The 19,850-nt window shown below is 41.1% G+C and overlaps 1 protein-coding gene across 1 annotated transcript; it reads right to left on the bottom strand.

The window, feature by feature from the left end:
* Window positions 1–1,767: 1,767 nt before the first annotated feature.
* Window positions 1,768–18,759, bottom strand: LOC145867088 (NLR family CARD domain-containing protein 3-like). The gene is made up of 3 exons (XM_082971134.1): window positions 17,008–18,759; window positions 4,125–4,221; window positions 1,768–2,312 (listed from the first exon to the last, which is right to left on the bottom strand). Exons 1-3 carry the CDS (start codon window positions 18,355–18,357, stop codon window positions 1,789–1,791), a joined length of 1,971 nt encoding a protein of 656 aa, XP_082827260.1. The 5' UTR covers window positions 18,358–18,759; the 3' UTR covers window positions 1,768–1,788.
* Between the last annotated feature and the right edge of the window lie 1,091 nt (window positions 18,760–19,850).

Below are 19,850 nucleotides of genomic sequence, written 5' to 3'. Positions count from 1 at the left end.
GAACCTGTGGTCCAGAAACTGATTTAACAGGCAGATAGAACTGGGATAGAAGCTGTTCTAGAACCTGTGGTCCAGAAACTGATTTAACAGGCAGATAGAACTGGGATAGAAGCTGTTCTAGAACCTGTGGTCCAGAAACTGATTTAACATGCAGATAGAGCTGGGATAGAAGCTGTTCTAGAACCTGTGGTCCAGAAACTGATTTAACAGGCAGATAGAACTGGGATAGAAGCTGTTCTAGAACCTGTGGTCCAGAAACTGATTTAACAGGCAGATAGAACTGGGATAGAAGCTGTTCTAGAACCTGTGGTCCACAAACTGATTTAACAGGCAGATAGAACTGGGATAGAAGCTGTTCTAGAACCTGTGGTCCAGAAACTGATTTAACAGGCAGATAGAACTGGGATAGAAGCTGTTCTAGAACCTGTGGTCCAGAAACTGATTTAACAGGCAGATAGAACTGGGATAGAAGCTGTTCTAGAACCTGTGGTCCAGAAACTGATTTAACAGGCAGATAGAACTGGGATAGAAGCTGTTCTAGAACCTGTGGTCCAGAAACTGATTTAACAGGCAGATAGAACTGGGATAGAAGCTGTTCTAGAACCTGTGGTCCAGAAACTGATTTAACAGGCAGATAGAACTGGGATAGAAGCTGTTCTAGAACCTGTGGTCCAGAAACTGATTTAACAGGCAGATAGAACTGGGATAGAAGCTGTTCTAGAACCTGTGGTCCAGAACCTGATTTAACAGGCAGATAGAACTGGGATAGAAGCTGTTCTAGAACCTGTGGTCCAGAAACTGATTTAACACGTGTGAGTGTCCAGTGTGTGTTTGTCAATTGTGTGTGTTTCAGTGTTTATGTGTGTCAGTGTGTGTGTGTTCAGTGTGTTTGTGTGTGTGTATCCAGTGTGTTTGTGTGTGTGTGTGTGTGTGTGTGTGTATCCAGTGTGTTTGTGTGTGTGTGTGTGTGTGTGTCCAGTGTGTGTGTGTGTGTGTATCCAGTGTGTTTGTGTGTGTGTGTATCCAGTGTGTGTGTGTGTGTGTGTATCCAGTGTGTGTGTGTGTGTGTGTGTGTGTGTATCCAGTGTGTTTGTGTGTGTGTATCCAGTGTGTGTGTCAAGCGTGTGTGTCCAGTGTGTGTGTGTGTGTCCAGTGAGTGTGTGTGTGTCCAGTGAGTGTGTGTGTCCAGTGTGTGTGTGTTTATCCAGTGTGTGTGTGTTTATCCAGTGGGTCCAGTGTGTGTGTGTGTGTGTGTGTGTCCAGTGTGTTTGTGTGTGTCCAGTGTGTGTGTGTGTCCAGTGTGTTTCCAGTGCGTTTGTATGTCCGTTTGAGTGAGTGTGTGTATGTCATTCCAGTGTTTGTGTTTGTCCAGTTTAAGTGGGTGGCCAGTGTGTGTGTGTTTCAGTGTGTGTGTGTGTGTGTGTCCAGTGAGTGTGTGTGTGTGTGTCCAGTGAGTGTGTGTGTGTATGTGTGTCCAGTGAGTGTGTGTGTGTATGTGTGTCCAGTGAGTGTGTGTGTGTGTGTGTTTCAGTGTGTGTGTGTGTGTGTGTGTGTGTGTGTTCAGTGTGTGTGTGTGTGTGTGTGTGTGTGTGTCCAGTGTGTATGTGTGTGTGTGTGTCCAGTGTGTGTGTGTTGAGTGTGTGTGTCCAGTGTGTATTTATGTGTGTGTCCAGTGTGTGTGTGTCCAGTGTGTGTCCAGTGTGTGTGTGTGTGTGTGTGTGTGTGTGTGTGTGTGTGTGTGTGTGTGTGTGTGTGTGTGTGTGTGTGTGTGTGTGTGTGTGCCAGTTATTATTTCAGGGACACTGAGGAGTCAACATGAACTCTAAATCCTGGATAGAGTGGCTCAGTGAATGTGGAGGTGAATGTGATCAGGTGGGTCAGTGTGTCAGAGGAGGCTCTATAGAAGGACAGAGTGCCGGCTGACCAGTCCAGATACACTCCTACTCTGTGGGGGCTGGAGGAGGGGACGTCTATGGTAGTGAGATGATTATTATGCCTGACAGAGTATCTGTTGTCAGAGCAGAACAGACTCCAGGACTTGTCATTGTATCCAAGCCAACAGTCATTATCCCTTCCTCTCCTGCTGATTCCTTTATATGTCACTCCTATATCAGCCCCCCCACTCCACTCTGCCTCCCAGTAACAGCGCCCAGTCAGACCCTCTCTACACAGCACCTGTCTGCAGTCCTCAAATCTCTCTGGGTGATCAGGATACGGCTGCTCCTCTGTCCTCCATGTCACCTTTCTGTTCTCCTCAGACAGAGAGAGGCGTCTGTGTACTGTGTTTGGGTCCAGTGTGAGATCACAGACATCTGATGGATGAAACCAGACACAATATTAGAAATCATCATCATTCACATTAGAATGTTAACTCACTTTTCACTAATTCATTTAACCTGTTAGGGCTAGGGGGCAGTATTGACACGGCTGGATAAAAAAACATACCCGATTTAATCTGGTTACCACTCCTACCCAGTAACTAGAATATGCATATTCTTATTACATATGGATAGAAAACACCCTAAATTTTCTAAAACTGTTTGAATGGTGTCTGTGAGTATAACAGAACTCATTTGGCAGGCAAAACCCTGAGACATTTTCTGACAGGAAGTGGATACCTGATGTGTTGTATTACCTTTAAACCTATCCCATTGAAAAACACAGGGGCTGAGGAATATTTTGGCACTTCCTATTGCTTCCACTAGATGTCACCAGCCTTTACAAAGTGTTTTGAGTCTTCTGGAGGGAGATCTGACCGAACAAGAGCCATGGAACGATGATGGCCCATTAGACACCTGGCGCGCGAGTTCATGTTGGGTACCCTCGTTCCAATACGTTATAAAAGAGTATGCATTCGTCCACCTTGAATATTATTCATGTTCTGGTTAAAAAAGGCCCTAATGATTTATGCTATACAACGTTTGACATGTTTGAACGAACGTAAATATATTTTTTCCCCTCGTTCATGACGAGAAGTCCGGCTGGCTTAGATCATGTGCTAACAAGACGGAGATTTTTGGACATAAATGATGAGCTTTTTTGAACAAAACTACATTCGTTATGGACCTGTGATACCTGGAAGTGACATCTGATGAAGAGAATCAAAGGTAATGGATTATTTACATAGTATTTTCGATTTTAGATCTCCCCAACATGACGTCTAGTCTGTATCGCAACGCGTATTTTTCTGGGCGCAGTGCTCAGATTATTGCAAAGTGTGATTTCCCAGTAAGGTTATTTTTAAATCTGGCAAGTTGATTGCGTTCAAGAGATGTAAATCTATAATTCTTTAAATGACAATATAATATTTTACCAATGTTTTCTAATTTTAATTATTTAATTTGTGACGCTGACTTGACTGCCGGTTATTGGAGGGAAACGATTTCCTCAACATCAATGCCATAGTAAAACGCTGTTTTTGGATATAAATATGAACTTGATAGAACTAAAAATGCATGCATTGTCTAACATAATGTCCTAGGAGTGTCATCTGATGGAGATTGTAAAAGGTTAGTGCATCATTTTAGCTGGTTTTATGGTTTTGGTGACCCTGTCTTTGAATTGACAAAACATTACACACAACTCTTGTAAATGTACTGTCCTAACATACTCTAAATTTATGATTTCGCCGTAAAACCTTTTTGAAATCGTAAAACGTGGTTAGATTAAGGAGATGTTTATCTTTCAAAGGGTGTAAAATAGTTGTATGTTTGAAAAATTTGAATTTTGACATTTATTTGGATTCAAATTTGCCGCTCTTGAAATGCACCTGCTGTTGATGGAGTGCACCACGGGTGGCACGCTAGCGTCCCACCTAGCCCATAGAGGTTAATGTAGATGTTTCTAGGTATCAAAAGGAGAAGTTAAGGTAACTTGAGACTTGTTGAATGATCATATGTTATACTGAATGGTAATATAAAACACACCTATTCACATTAATTACACACACACACACACACACATTGTCAAAGCAACTCTTTGTAAACTTTGGTGTCCCTGATTTCTGCTTCTGTAGAACTACAGATGATGTTTAATATGACCAAGTCAGTAATGATGGTGGTCTTTGACTTAACTTGAATTAAGACTTATTCTTAGTCATATTCTTCACAGCAGTCAACACTCACATTTTCTAAGTCCAGGTTTCATTCTGTTCTCTCCACCATGTTCCACACTGTAGCGGTAAGCAGAAAAACAGACAGTCATTGAGGGATACACCTGAACTCACACACACACACACACACACACACACACACACACACACACACACACACACACACACACACACACACACACACACACACACACACACACACACACACACACACACACACACGGTCAGCATATAACTTCAAGCAAATGTTTGTCTGTGTGTGTGTGTCCAGTGTGGGTGTTTGTCTTAACTAGCCTGAAAAGTCAAACATGTCTGATATGAACATTGACATAAACCCTCCACATACTTGAGTTTCTCCAGTCTGCAGTGTGGATCCTCCAGTCCAGCAGAGAGCAGTCTGACTCCTGAGTCTCCTGGGTGATTGTAGCTCAGGTCCAGCTCTCTCAGGTGTGAGGGGTTTGACCTCAGAGCTGAGACCAGAGAAGCACAGCCTTCCTCTGTGACTAGACAGCCTGACAGCCTGCAAAGAGTCAAATCATATTAAAACCACACTGCTATTCTTTGGTGGTGAAAATAGTGGCAGTATATTTCTTCAACATATTCAGATACATCAGTGTCATGAAACCTGCCATATCTATTCATAAATTAATGTATCATATTATAAATTACAAATTATCAAAGTTTTGCCTGCAGATAGAAACATGTATAATACAAATATTTGAGTAGACTGACCAGACCAGTTTAAATGCAGTATCAGTCAGAAGACAGACAGTGAGGTATCAGATTTAGATTGTATTGAGTATACAGTCCACACCATATCTATTTTGACAGTGAAGATAACATTTTAAATGTGGCTCTAAACTCCAACATTTTGGATTTCAGATCAAATGTTTCATATGAGGTGACAGTATATAATGTCACCTTTTATTTGAGGATATTTTACATACAGTTGAAGTCAGAAGTTTACATATACCTTAGCCAAATGCATTTAAACTCAATTTTTACAATTCCTGACATTTAATCCTAGTAAAAATGGAGGTAACATTGACGCATTTGCAGTTTGTTTTGGTTGTGTTTTGCCCAATAATAAAATGGTGGATGATGACTGGATAATTTTCTGTCTAAGTGAGTAGATAACATGTTTCTAAACACTACTAAATGAATCCTGATAACATGATTAATACAAATCATGAATGAATCATGAATAATAATGTGTGAGAAAGTTACAGAAGCTACAACAAAACATGCTAACCTCTCACCATTACCAATAACAGAGACTACAACAAAACATGCTAACCTCTCACCATTACCAATAACAGAGGTTACAACAAAACATGCTCACCTCTCACCATTACCAATAACAGAGGATACAACAAAACATGCTAACCTCTCACCATTACCAATAACAGAGGATACAACAAAACATGCTAACCTCTCACCATTACCAATAACAGAGGCTACAACAAAACATGCTAACCTCTCACCATTACCAATAACAGAGGCTACAACAAAACATGCCAACCTCTCACCATTACCAATAACAGAGGCTACAACAAAACATGCTAACCTCTCACCATTACCAATAACAGAGGCTACAACAACACATGCTAACCTCTCACCATTACCAATAACAGAGGCTACAACAAAACATGCTAACCTCTCACCATTACCAATAACAGAGGCTACAACAAAACATGCTAACCTCTCACCATTACCAATAACAGAGGTTACAACAAAACATGCTAACCTCTCACCATTACCAATAACAGAGGATACAACAAAACATGCTAACCTCTCACCATTACCAATAACAGAGGCTACAACAAAACATGCTAACCTCTCACCATTACCAATAACAGAGCCTACAACAAAACACTTGTTGACCAATTACAGGAATACTGACCTAAGAGTCTCCAGTCTGCAGTGTGGATCCTCCAGTCCAGCAGAGAGCAGCTTCACTCCTGAATCCTTCAGGTCATTGCTACTCAGGTCCAGCTCTCTCAGGTGTGAGGGGTTTGAACTGAGAACTGAGGCCAACACTTTACAGGATGTGTCTGTGAGTTTACAGCCAGTGAGTCTGCCAACACAGAAGAAATACAATGACAGACATTTTGTATTAAAATGATACGCTTAGCTTTCTGTGTTTACGCTGTTACCCGTTTATAAATAATGTGTTGGGTTTGACCACAGAGCTGAGACCAGAGAAGCACAGCCTTCCTCTGTGACTAGACAGCCTGACAGCCTGCAAAGAGTCAAATCATATTAAAACCACACTGCTATTCTTTGGTGGTGAAAATAGTGGCGGTATATTTCTTCAACATATTCAGATACATCAGTGTCATGAAACCTGCCATATCTACTCATAAATTAAAGTATCATATTATAAATTACAAATTATCAAAGTTTTGCCTGCAGATAGAAACATGTATAGTACAAATATTTGAGTAGACTGACCAGACCAGTTTAAAAGCAGTATCAGTCAAAAGACAGACAGTGAGGTATCAGATTTAGATTGTATTGAGTATACAGTCCACACCATATCTATTTTGACAGTGAAGATAACATTTTAAATGTGGCTCTAAACTCCAACATTTTGGATTTCAGATCAAATGTTTCATATGAGGTGACAGTATATAATCCTCCTGTGAATGATAGTTTTTGCCTGCCTCACTAATGATGCCTTTTGCCGTTTCCCTGCCTGTACTATTGCCTTTTTGGACCCCCTGTGTATGACCTTCTGCCTGCCCCTGGACCCAGCTACCTGCCTCCTCCTGTGGTCCTTTACAATAAACACCTGCTGAGCCCTGCGCTTGAAACCAGCTCTCTGTCTCCCATCGTGTTCATTACAGATGGTGACTGGAGTCATTTTATTTACAAGTGAGTAGATAACATGTTTCTAAACACTACTAAAAGCATCCTGATGATGCCATGATTAAGAAAAATCATGAATGAATCATGAATAATAGTGAGAAAGTTACAGAAGCTACAACAAAATATGCTAACCTCTCACCATTACCAATAACAGAGGCTACAACAAAACATGCTAACCTCTCACCATTACCAATAACAGAGGCTACAACAAAACATGCTAACCTCTCACCATTACCAATAACAGAGGATACAACAAAACATGCTAACCTCTCACCATTACCAATAACAGATGCTACAACAAAACATGCTAACCTCTCACCATTACCAATAACAGAGGCTACAACAAAACATGCTAACCTCTCACCATTACCAATAACAGAGGCTACAACAAAACATGCTAACCTCTCACCATTACCAATAACAGAGGCTACAACAAAACATGCTAACCTCTCACCATTACCAATAACAGAGGCTACAACAAAACATGCTAACCTCTCACCATTACCAATAACAGAGGCTACAACAAAACATGCTAACCTCTCACCATTACCAATAACAGAGGCTACAACAAAACATGCTAACCTCTCACCATTACCAATAACAGAGGCTACAACAAAACACGCTAACCTCTCACCATCACCTATTTATTTATTTCACCTTTATTTTAAAAGAAATTAAAAAAAGAATAAACCCCAATGAGTCGTGCACAACCCGTGTCCAAATTAAGCACCTCACATTGTGGTTACTCACTACATGGTAGATATTCCCTCAGCGAAGTATGTCAGTTCCATGCAGGTTTCCTCACCAAGTCCAAGGCAGCACAGCTACCCATGCAGACAGTACTCCTTAGTAACCGATATCCCCATGGCAACACAGCTACCCATGCAGACAGTACTCCTTAGTAACCGATATCCCCATGGCAACACAGCTACCCATGCAGACAGTACTCCTTAGCCATAACCGATATCCCCATGGCAACACGAACTCGTTAACTTCCCAAGCAATTATCTCCCGGTGTCACACGATGCTAGGCTAACCTCTAGCTGGCTAATACCTCCACAACGAGACGGTAGCTTCAGTCTTTACTAAGTTTTAACTAAATTTTAACAACTATTTTATTAAATAAAACATGTATTTCCCTTCATGTCTTAGTAGCTATGGGTTTTGTTGTAGTTCTGTCGTCTTCTTTTATAATTTTTCTTCACCAACCGTCCTGAGGTAAAACGTCCATCCTTTCATCAACGTCTTTTTCCCTCCTGTTAACCAGGTCAACTCACATTGGCCACAACTTAACAAGCGACCTTATTGGTCAAAACGTAAACTTCAAAGTAAAACAAACTATTCACTTATACATTTAAATAAATATTTCTTCAAAAAGCATAATGCATTAACAACATTACAGTTTAGGAGCAATTCAATCATCTTTTAAATATAATACCAATTAATTATAACAAATAAACTCAATACTTGGTTCAAACAAGGGTATTACACAAACATACAGTCAATAATACAGTAGAAAAATAAGTCTATATACAATGTGAGCAAATGAGGTGAGATAAGGGAGGTAAAGGCAAAAAAAGGCCATGGTGGCAAAGTAAATACAATATAGCAAGTAAAACACTGGAATGGTAGATATGCAGTGGAAGAAAGTGCAAAGTAGAAATAATGGGGAGAAAAGGAGCTAAATAAATAAATACAGTAGGGGAAGAGGTAGTTGGGGTAAATTATAGATGGGCAATGTACAGGTGCAGTGATCTGTGAGCTGCTCCTACAGCTGGTGCTTAAAGCTAGTGAGGGAGATAAGTGTTTCCAGTTTTAGAGATTTTTGTAGTTCGTTCCAGTCATTGGCAGCAGAGAACAGGAAGAAGAGGCGGCCGAAGGAGGAATTGGCTTTGGGGGTGACCAGGGAGATATACCTGCTGGAGCGCGTGCTACAGGTGGGTGCTGCTATGGTGACCAGCGAGCTGAGATAAGGGGGGACTTTACCTAGCAGGGTCTTGTAGATGACCTGGAGCCAGGGGGTTTGGCGACGAGTATGAAGCGAGGGCCAGACCACGAGACCGTACAGGTCGCAGTGGTGGGTAGTACAGTGGGGAGAAAAAGTATTTCATCCCCTGCTGATTTTGTACGTTTGCCCACTTACAAAGAAATGATCAGACTATAATTTTAATGGTAGGTTTATTTGAACAGTGAGAGACAGAATAACAGCAAAAAAATCCAGAAAAACACATGTCAAAAATGTTATACAATTATTTGCATTTTAATGAGGGAAATAAGTATTTGACCCCTCTGCAAAACATGACTTAGTACTTGGTGGCAAAACCCTTGTTGGCAATCACAGAGATCAGACGTTTCTTGTAGTTGGCCACCAGGTTTGCACACATCTCAGGAGGGATTTTGTCCCACTCCTCTTTGCAGATCTTCTCCAAGTCATTAAGGTTTCAAGGCTGACGTTTGGCAACTTGAACCTTCATCTCCCTCCACAGATTTTCTATGGGATTAAGGTCTGGAGACTGGCTAGGCCACTCCAGGACCTTAATGTGCTTCTTCTTGAGCCACTCCTTTGTTGCCTTGGCCGTTTGTTTTGGGTCATTGTCATGCTGGAATACCCATCCACAACCCATTTTCAATGCCCTGGCTGAGGGAAGGAGGTTCTCACCCAAGATTTGACGTACATGGCCCCGTCCTTCGTCCCTTTGATGCAGTGAAGTTGTCCTGTACCCTTAGCAGAAAAACACCCCCAAAGCATAATGTTTCCACCTCCATGTTTGACGGTGGAGATGGTGTTCTTGGGGTCATAGGCAGCATTCCTCCTCCTCTAAAACACGGCGAGTTGAGTTGATGTCAAAGAGCTCCATTTTGGTCTCATCTGACCACAACACTTTCACCAGTTGTCCTCTGAGTCATTCAGATGTTCATTGGCAAACTTCAGACGGGCATGTATATTTATTCTTGAACAGGGGGACCTTGCGGGCGCTGCAGGATTTCAGTCCTTCACGGTGTAGTGTGTTACCAATTGTTTTCTTGGTGACTATGGTCCCAGCTGCCTTGAGATCATTGACAAGATCTTCCCGTGTAGTTCTGGGCTGATTCCTCACCGTTCTCATGATCATTGCAACTCCACGAGGTGAGATCTTGCATGGAGCCCCAGGCCGAGAGATATTGACAGTTCTTTTGTGTTTCTTCCATTTGCGAATAATCGCACCAAATGTTGTCACCTCCTCACCAAGCTGCTTGGCGATGGTCGTGTAGCCCATTCCAGCCTTGTGTAGGTCTACAATCTTGTCCCTGACATCCTTGGAGAGCTCTTTGGTCTTGGCCATGGTGGAGAGTTTGGAATCTGATTGATTGATTGCTTCTGTGGACAGGTGTCTTTTTTACAGGTAACAAGTTGCGGTTAGGAGCACTCCCTTTAAGAGTGTGCTCCTAATCTCAGCTCGTTACCTGTATAAAAGACACCTGGGAGCCAGAAATCTTTCTGATTGAGAGGGGGTCAAATACCTATTTCCCTCATTAAAATGCAAATCAATTTATAACATTTCTGACATGAGTTTTTCTGGATGTTTTTGTTGTTATTCTGTCTCTCACTGTTCAAATAAACCATTAAAATTATAGACTGATCCTTTCTTTGTCAGTGGGCAAACGTACAAAATCAGCAGGGGATCAAATACTTTTTTCCCCCACTGTATATGGGGCTTTGGTGACAAAACGGATGGCACTGTGATAGACTGCATCCAATTTATTGAGTAGGGTATTGGAGGCTATTTTGTAAATGACATCGCCGAAGTCGAGGATCGGTAGGATGGTCAGTTTTATAAGGGTATGTTTGGCAGCATGAGTGAAGGATGCTATGTTGCGAAATAGGAAGCCAATTCTAGATTTAACTTTGGAGTGGAGATGCTTATAGTGAGTCTGGAAGGAGAGTTTACAGTCTAACGAGATACCTAGGTATTTGTAGTTGTCCACATATTCTAAGTCAGAACTGTCCAGAGTAGTGATGCTGGATGGGAGGGCAGGTGCAGGCAGCGATCGGTTGAAGAGCATGCATTTAGTTTTACTTGTATTTAAGAGCAGTTGGAGGCCACGGAAGGAGAGCTGTATGGCATTGAAGCTCGTCTGGAGGTTAGTTAACACAGTGTCCAAAGAAGGGCCAGAAGTATACAGAATAACACCAATAACAAAGGGGGTCTGATCTTTGTGCCTCTGTAACTTTCTCATTCATCATCATTCACGATTCATTCATGATTATTCATAATCATGGTAGCATCCACATGAATGTAGAAGTGTTCAGAAACATCTTCTATTCTTACTGACAATACAAGTGAAGTGACTCCAAAATGACAGGACATTATTCACCATTCAGTTTCTATTAGGAAAAACATCATCCAAAACACAACCAAAACAAACTGAAAAATGAATTCAACAAGTTTGTAGAATCACAAGCTTGATGTAATCACTGCAGGCATGGAATATGGGACTAAATACTAAACTTATGACTACTTTAATACAATATAAGTCAATTTGTCCAAATAATTAAGACTTCTTCAAATGGGAGAACGACGTACAGAAAGTGCTTTAATTTCTAAATGGTAAAACAGATATGTATGAAAATACCCTCAAATAAAAGTTGACATTCTGTAAGGTCACCTAATATGAAACATCTCAAATCCAAAATGCTGGAGCATAGCACCAAATGTAAAACTGTAAGCTTCACTGTCCAAACACATATGGTGTGGACTATGTGTGCCTGGTAAACACATGTGGATCTGGTGAACAGTTATCACTTGTTGACCAACTACAGGAATACTGACCTCAGAGTCTCCAGTTTACAGTGGGGATCCTCCAGTCCAGTAGAGAGCAGCTTCACTCCTGAATCCTTCAGGTCATTGTTACTCAGATCCAGCTCTCTCAGGTGTGAGGGGTTTGACCTCAGAGCTGAGACCAGAGAATCACAGCCTTCCTCTGTGACTCCACAGCCTGGCAGCCTGCAAAGAGTCAAATCATATTAAAATCACACTGCTATGCTTTGGTGGTGAAAATAGTGGCAGTATATTTTTTCAACATATTCAGATATCAGTGTCCTGAAACCTTCCATATCTATTCGTAAATTAATGTATCATCATTAAAAATGACAAATGATCAAAGTATTGCCTTTCAGATAGAAACATATATAGTACAAATTTGAGTACACTCACCAGACCAGTTTAAAAAGCAGTATCAGTCAAAAGACAGACAGTGAGGTATCAGATTTAGATTGTATTGAGTATACAGTCCACATCATATCTATTTTGACAGTGAAGCAAACATTTTAAATGTGGCTCTATACTCCAACATTTTGGATTTTAGATCAAATGTTTCATATGAGGTGAGAGTATATAATGTCACCTTTTATTTGAGGGTATTTTAATACATACAGTTGAAGTCAGAAGTTTACATACAGTGCGGCAAAAAAGTATTTAGTCAGCCACCAATTGTGCAAGTTCTCCCACTTAAAAAGATGAGAGAGGCCTGTAAGTTTCATCATAGGTACACTTCAACTATGATAGACAAAATGAGATTTTTTTTCTCCAGAAAATCACATTGTAGGATTTTTTATGAATTTATTTGCAAATTATGGTGGAAAATAAGTATTTGGTCAATAACAAAAGTTTATCTCAATACTTTGTTATACACCCTTTGTTGGCAATGACACAGGTCAACTGTTTTCTGTAAGTCTTCACAAGGTTTTCGCACACTGTTGCTGGTATTTTGGCCCATTCCTCCATGCAGATCTCCTCTAGAGCAGTGATGTTTTGGGGCTGTCGCTGGGCAACACGGACTTTCAACACCCTCCAAAGATTTTCTATGGGGTTGAGATCTGGAGACTGGCTAGGCCACTCCAGGACCTTGAAATGCTTCTTACGAAGCCACTCCTTCGTTGCCCGGGCGGTGTGTTTGGGATCATTGTCATGCTGAAAGACCCAGCCACGTTTCATCTTCAATGCCCTTGCTGATGGAAGGAGGTTTTCACTCAAAATCTCACGATACATGGCCCCATTCATTCTTTCCTTTACACGGATCAGTCGTCCTGGTCCCTTTGCAGAAAAACAGCCCCAAAGCATGATGTTTCCACCCCCATGCTTCACAGTAGGTATGGTGTTCTTTGGATGCAACTCAGCATTCTTTGTCCTCCAAACACGACAAGTTGAGTTTTTACCAAAAAGTTCTATTTTGGTTTCATCTGACCATATGACATTCTCCCAATCCTCTTCTGGATCATCCAAATGCTCTCTAGCAAACTTCAGACGGGCCTGGACATGTACTGGCTTAAGCAGGGGGACATGTCTGGCACTGCAGGATTTGAGTCCCTGGCGGCATAGTGTGTTACTGATGGTAGGCTTTGTTACTTTGGTCCCAGCTCTCTGCAGGTCATTCACTAGGTCCCCCCGTGTGGTTCTGGGATTTTTGCTCACCGTTCTTGTGATCATTTTGACCCCACGGGGTGAGATCTTGCGTGGAGCCCCAGATCGAGGGAGATTATCAGTGGTCTTGTATGTCTTCCATTTCCTAATAATTGCTCCCACAGTTGATTTCTTCAAACCAAGCTGCTTACCTATTGCAGATTCAGTCTTCCCAGCCTGGTGCAGGTCTACAATTTTGTTTCTGGTGTCCTTTGACAGCTCTTTGGTCTTGGCCATAGTGGAGTTTGGAGTGTGACTGTTTGAGGTTGTGGACAGGTGTATTTTATACTGATAACAAGTTCAAACAGGTGCCATTAATACAGTTAACGAGTGGAGGACAGAGGAGCCTCTTAAAGAAGAAGTTACAGGTCTGTGAGAGCCAGAAATCTTGCTTGTTTGTAGGTGACCAAATACTTATTTTCCACCATAATTTGCAAATAAATTCATTAAAAATCCTACAATGTGATTTTCTGGATTTTTTTTCTCATTTTGTCTGTCATAGTTGACGTATACCTATGATGAAAATTACAGGCCTCTCTCATCTTTTTAAGTGGGAGAACTTGCACAATTGGTGGCTGACTAAATACTTTTTTGCCCCACTGTACACCTTAGCCAAATACATTTAAACTACATTTTTACAATTCCTGACATTTAATCCTCGTAAAAATCCCTTGTTTTAGGTCAGTTAGGATCACCACTTCATTTTAAGAATGTGAAATGTCAGAATAATAGTAGAGAGAATGATTCATTTCAGCTTTTATTTCTTTCATCACATTTCCAGTGGGTCAGAAGTTTACATACACTCAATTAGTATTTGGTAGCATTGCCTTTAAATGGTTTAACTTGGGTTAAACGTTTCGGGTAGCCTTCCACAAGCTTCCCACAATAAGTTGGGTGAATTTTGGCCCATTCCTCCTGACAGAGCTGGTGTAACTGAGTCAGGTTTGTAGGCCTCTTGCTCAAACACGCTTTTTCAGTTCTGCCCACAAATTTTCTATAGGATTGAGGTCAGGGCTTTGTGATGGCCATTCCAATACCTTGACTTTGTTGTCCTTAAGCCATTTTGCCACAACTTTGGAAGTATCGTTGGGGTCATTGTCCATTTGGAAGACCCATTTGTGACCAAGCTTTAACTTCCTGACTGATGTCTTGAGATGTTGCATCAATATATCCACCTACTTTTCCTCCCTCATGATGCCATCTATTTTGTGAAGTGCACCAGTCCCTCCTGCAGCAAAACACCCCCACAACATGATGCTGCCACTCCCGGGCTTCACGGTTGGGATGGTGTTCTTTGGCATGCAAGCCTCCCCCGTTTTCCTCCAAACATAACGATGGTCATTATGGCCAAACAGTTCTTGTATTGTTTCATCTGACCAGAGGACATTTCTCCAAAAAGTACGATCTTTGTCCCCATGTGCAGTTGCAAACTGTAGCCTGGCTTTTTTTATGGTGGTTTTGGAGCAGTGGCTTCTTCCTTGCTGAGCAACCTTTCAGATTATGTCGATATAGGACTCGTTTTACTGTGGATATAGATACTTTTGTACCTGTTTCCTCCAACATCTTCACAAGGTCCTTTGCTGTTGTTCTGGGATTGATTTGCACCAAAGTAAGTTCATCTCTAGGAGACAGAACGCGTCTCCTTCCTGAGCGGAATGGCGGCTGTGTGGTCCCGTGGTGTTTAGACTTGCGTACTATTGTTTGAACAGATGAACATGTTACATTCAGGCGTTTGGAAATTGTTCCCAAGGATGAACCATACTTGTGGAGGTCTACAATTTTTTTTCTGAGATCTTGGCTGATTTCTTTTCATTTTCCCATGATGTCAAGCAAAGAGGCACTGAGTTTGAAGGTAGACCTTGAAATACATCCAAATGATGTCAATTAGCCTACCAGATGCTTCTAAAGCCATAACATAATTTTCTGGAATTTTCCATGCTGTTTAAAGGCACAGTCAACTTAGTGTATGTAAACTTCTGACCCACTGGAATTGTGATACAGTGAATTATAAGTGAAATAATCTGTCTGTAAACAATTGTTTCAAAAATTACATCTGTCATGCACAAAGTAGATGTCCTAACCGACTTGCCAAAACTATAGTTTGTTAACAAGAAATTTGTGGAGAGGTTCAAAAATACGTTTTAATGACTCCAACCTAAGTGTATGTACACTTCCGACTTCAACTGTATGTGTTTCACGATTAAAAATTAAATTCTGATGATGCCATGATTAAGAAAAATCATGAATGAATAATGAATCAGAATGAGTGAGAAAGTTACGGAGGCCACAACAAAACATGCTAACCTCTCACCATTACCAATAAGAGAGGCTACAACAAAACATGCTAACCTCTCACCATTACCAATAACAGAGGCTACAACAAAACATGCTAACCTCTCACCATTACCAATAACAGAGGCTACAACAAAACATGCTAACCTCTCACCATTACCAATAACAGAGGCTACAACAAAACATGCTAACCTCTCACCATTACCAATAACAGAGGCTACAACAAAACATGCTAACCTCTCACCATTACCAATACCAGTGGGGGTATGATCCTTGTGCCTCTGTAACTTTCTCATTCATCATCATTCTCGATTCATTCTTATTCTTACTGACAATACAAGTAAAGTGACTCCAAAATGACAGGACATTATTCACCAATCAGTTTCCATTAGGAAAAACATCATCCAAAACACAACCAAGACAAACTGCAAATGAATTCAACAAGTTTGTAGAATCACAAGCTTGATGTAATCACTGCAGGCATGGAATATGGGACCAAATACTAAACTTATGACTACTTTAATACAATATAAGTGAATTTGTCCGAATATGTACAACTTTTTCAAATGGGAGAACTAAATACATAAAGTGCTTTCCTTTCTTAACAGTAACACAGCTATGTATGAAAATACCCTCAAATAAAAGTGACATTCTGTAAGGTCACCTAATATGAAACATTCTATCTCAAATCCAAAATGCTGGAGCATAGCACCACATTTAAAACTGTAAGCTTCACTGTCCAAACACATATGGTGTGTACTATGTGTGCCTGGTAAACACATGTGAATCTAGTGAACAGTTATCACTTGTTGACCAACTACAGGAATACTGACCTCAGAGTCTCCAGTTTACAGTGGGGATCCTCCAGTCCAGCAGAGAGCAGCTTCACTCCTGAATCCTTCAGGTCATTGTTACTCAGATCCAGCTCTCTCAGGTGTGAGGGGTTTGACCTCAGAGCTGAGACCAGAGAAGCACAGCCTTCCTCTGTGACTCCACAGCCTGACAGCCTGACAAAGAGATCATCATGAATTCACAAACACACTGTTCATTTAACGAGTAGTGTAGAAGGACAATGGCATTTGGTTTATTGTCTCAAACAACATATAGATTCATCTTCCGTCTCCTAGAATTGTATGGTCATTTTGTAATTATACGAATGTGAAAATCAACGCATTTATTCAATATGTTATTCAATATAAAATGATATACATATTATAATACATATTTTTCTCTAAACTGAATATTTCTTCCTGATGATTAGATATTATGTGTAATTTCATCTACTCACAGAGCAGCTCTGGAGGCTTTGACCACTGGCAGCAGCCTCAGAAGACCTTCCTCTGATCTGGAGTATTTCTTCAGGTCAAACACATCCAGCTCCTTTTCTGAAGTCAGCAACACAAAGACCAGAGCTGACCACTGTGCAGGTGACAGGTTGGGTTTTGAGAGACTTCCTGAGCTCAGGTAGCTTTGGATCTCCTCCACTAGAGAATGGTCATTCAGTTCATTCAGACAGTGGAACAGATTGATGCTCCTCTCTGGAGATGGATTCTCCCTGATCTTCTCCTTGATGTACTTGACTGTTTCTTCATGGCTCTGTGAGGTGCTTCTTGTCTTTGTCAGTAGACCTCGTAAGTGCTTCTGATTGGACTCCAGTGAGAGGCCCAGAAGGATGCGGAGGAACAGGTCCAGGTTTCCTGTCTCACTTTGTAAGGCTTTATCCACAGCACTCTTGTAGAAAGTAACTTCAGGCTCGTCTTTTGTTTTCAGTTTGTCCATTAGATTCTCATTGTTGTTGATGAATGAGAGGAACACATATACAGCAGCCAGAAACTCCTGAATGCTCAGATGAACAAAGCAGTACACCTTGTCTTGGTACAGAACACATTCCTCTTTAAAGAGCTGTGTGCACAATCCTGAGTACACCGAGGCTTCATTGACATCAATGCCAGCCTCTTTCAGGTCTTCTTCATAGAAAATCAGATTGCCATTCACAAGCTGTTGAAAAGCCAGTTTTCCCAGTGACAGAATGCTCTCTTTATTCCAGTGTGGACCTGTCTCTTCTTCCCCAAGATACTTTTCATCCTTCTGTTTGGTATAAAACTCCACAAGGTGTGTGTACATCTCAGTCAGAGTCTTGGGCATCTCTTCTCTCTTATGTTTCAGCATGTGTTCGAGGACTGTTGCAGAAATCCAACAGAAGACTGGAATGTGGCACATGATGTGGAGGCTCCTTGATGTCTTTATGTGTGAGATGATTCTGCTGCCCAGCTCCTCATCACTGAATCTCTTTCTGAAGTACTCCTCCTTCTGTGGGTCATTGAACCCTCGTACCTCTGTCACCTGGTCAACACACCCTGAAGGGATCTTATTGGCTGCTGCAGGTCGGGTAGTTATCCAGATGAGAGCAGAGGGAAGCAGATTTCCCTTGATGAGATTTGTCAGCAGAACATCCACTGAGGTTGACTCTGTGACGTCCCAACAGATCTTGTTCTTCTGGAAGTCTAGGGGCAGTCGGCACTCATCCAGACCATCAAAGATGAACAGAACTTTGTACTTGTCGTAGTTGGAGATTCTTGATTGTTTGGTTTCCATTGAGAAGTGATTGACAAGTTCAATCAAAGTGTGTTTGTCCCCTTTCATCAAATTCAGCTCCCGAAAAGGGAATGAAAACACAAATTGAACATCCTGATTGGCTTTTCCTTCAGCCCAGTCCAGAATGAACTTCTGCACAGAGACTGTTTTTCCAATGCCAGCGACTCCCTTTGTCAGCACAGTTCTGATGAGTTTGTCTTGTCCAGTTAAGGGTTTGAAGATGTCGTTACATTTGATTGCAGTCTCTGGTCTTGCTTGTTTCCTGGTTGTTGTCTCAATCTGTCTCAGCTCATGTTCATTATTGACCTGTCCTGTTCCACCCTCTGTGATGTAGAGCTCTGTGTAGATCTTATTGAGAAGTGTTGGGTTTCCTTGTTTAGCGATCCCCTCAAATACACATTGAAACTTCTTCTTTAGATTAGATTTGAGTTCACGTTGGCAAATCACAGCAAGTTCATCTGAATGAAGAAATAACACAGAGGATATTAATATTACGTCTGATTTAATGCCTACAGTATTGTAGGACTGTTATAACATTTTAAATTATAATAATTTATTCTCTTATCTGACTGTATAAATGTGTAAATGTTTTCATAATGCATTACAGACTGGTGTGACTGATTGTATTATTATTGGTGTTATTGATGGTATTATTAATGTTGTCTCTCTCTCTCTCTCTCTCTAAATGAATCACCACAACACATCCCTGCTGCTACTTGATGAGGCCACTAGGTGTTGTGTTAAGGCTGCTACAATATCATTGAGTTACACAGCTACTTTAGCTGTACTTTAGCTACAGCTTTTAAATGTTATAAAACAGCATTCAGCATGAGGCAGACAGATCTTACATTTCTCCAGTGTGTCAGCAAGCTCCTTCTGGTTCATTTTCCTCAGGACGTGCAGTGTGATCTTCAGAGCTCCCTCTCTGGCACTGCTCTCCTGCTTCTCATCTTCAGCATCCACCACTTCCTCATCCTGCTTCTGACTCTCAAAGCCTTCTGGGAGTTCTGGACTAAGAATCCTCTTGAACATCTTCAGCTCGTTCTTCAGAAATGTCATAATTTTCTCTTCAAGCAACTAAAATAAATCAAGTAAATAAGTTAATCAAGAGAAGAAATGCTTTCTCATTAACACATTAATGAATGATTGACAGATCAACTTTACTTGAGGTAAACAAAAAAAAAAATGTTCATAACAGGACCACATACACTGAATATAGAGTCCAGGTCTGTTTGATGACTCTGGGAAGACTGACCACTGAGAATCTCTGACTCTGATCTCTCCTGTTGGTTTCTGTGGACAAAACATGAGATTACATCTCCTCATCCAGGGAGTACACACACACACACACACACACACACACACACACACACACACACACACACACACACACACACACACCACACACACACACACACACACACACACACACACACACACACACACACACACACACACACACACACACTGTTTTAGGACTATGAAAATGGACTAAAGGATTAGCCTATGGATTATGAAAACAACAAAAAGATATGGGAAAA

This window comes from Salmo salar, unplaced genomic scaffold, assembly GCF_965601325.2.
Source record: "Salmo salar unplaced genomic scaffold, fSalSal1 ptg000206l, whole genome shotgun sequence".
NCBI lineage: Eukaryota > Metazoa > Chordata > Actinopteri > Salmoniformes > Salmonidae > Salmo > Salmo salar.
This window is presented reverse-complemented; position numbering and strand designations above follow the sequence as displayed.

What these genes read in the sequence shown, in the direction of transcription:
- LOC145867088 (XM_082971134.1), bottom strand. Translation starts at nt 18,357, where the DNA reads ATGAAAGGGGACAAACACACTTTGATTGAACTTGTCAATCACTTCTCA. An exon ending in TGGTCAAAGCCTCCAGAGCT is followed by an intron (nt 4,222 to 17,007) that starts GCTCTGTGAGTA and finishes GTGTGTGTGTGA; the next exon opens with GTTCAGGTGTATCCCTCAAT. An exon ending in GAAACCTGGACTTAGAAAAT is followed by an intron (nt 2,313 to 4,124) that starts GTGAGTGTTGAC and finishes TTCATCCATCAG; the next exon opens with ATGTCTGTGATCTCACACTG.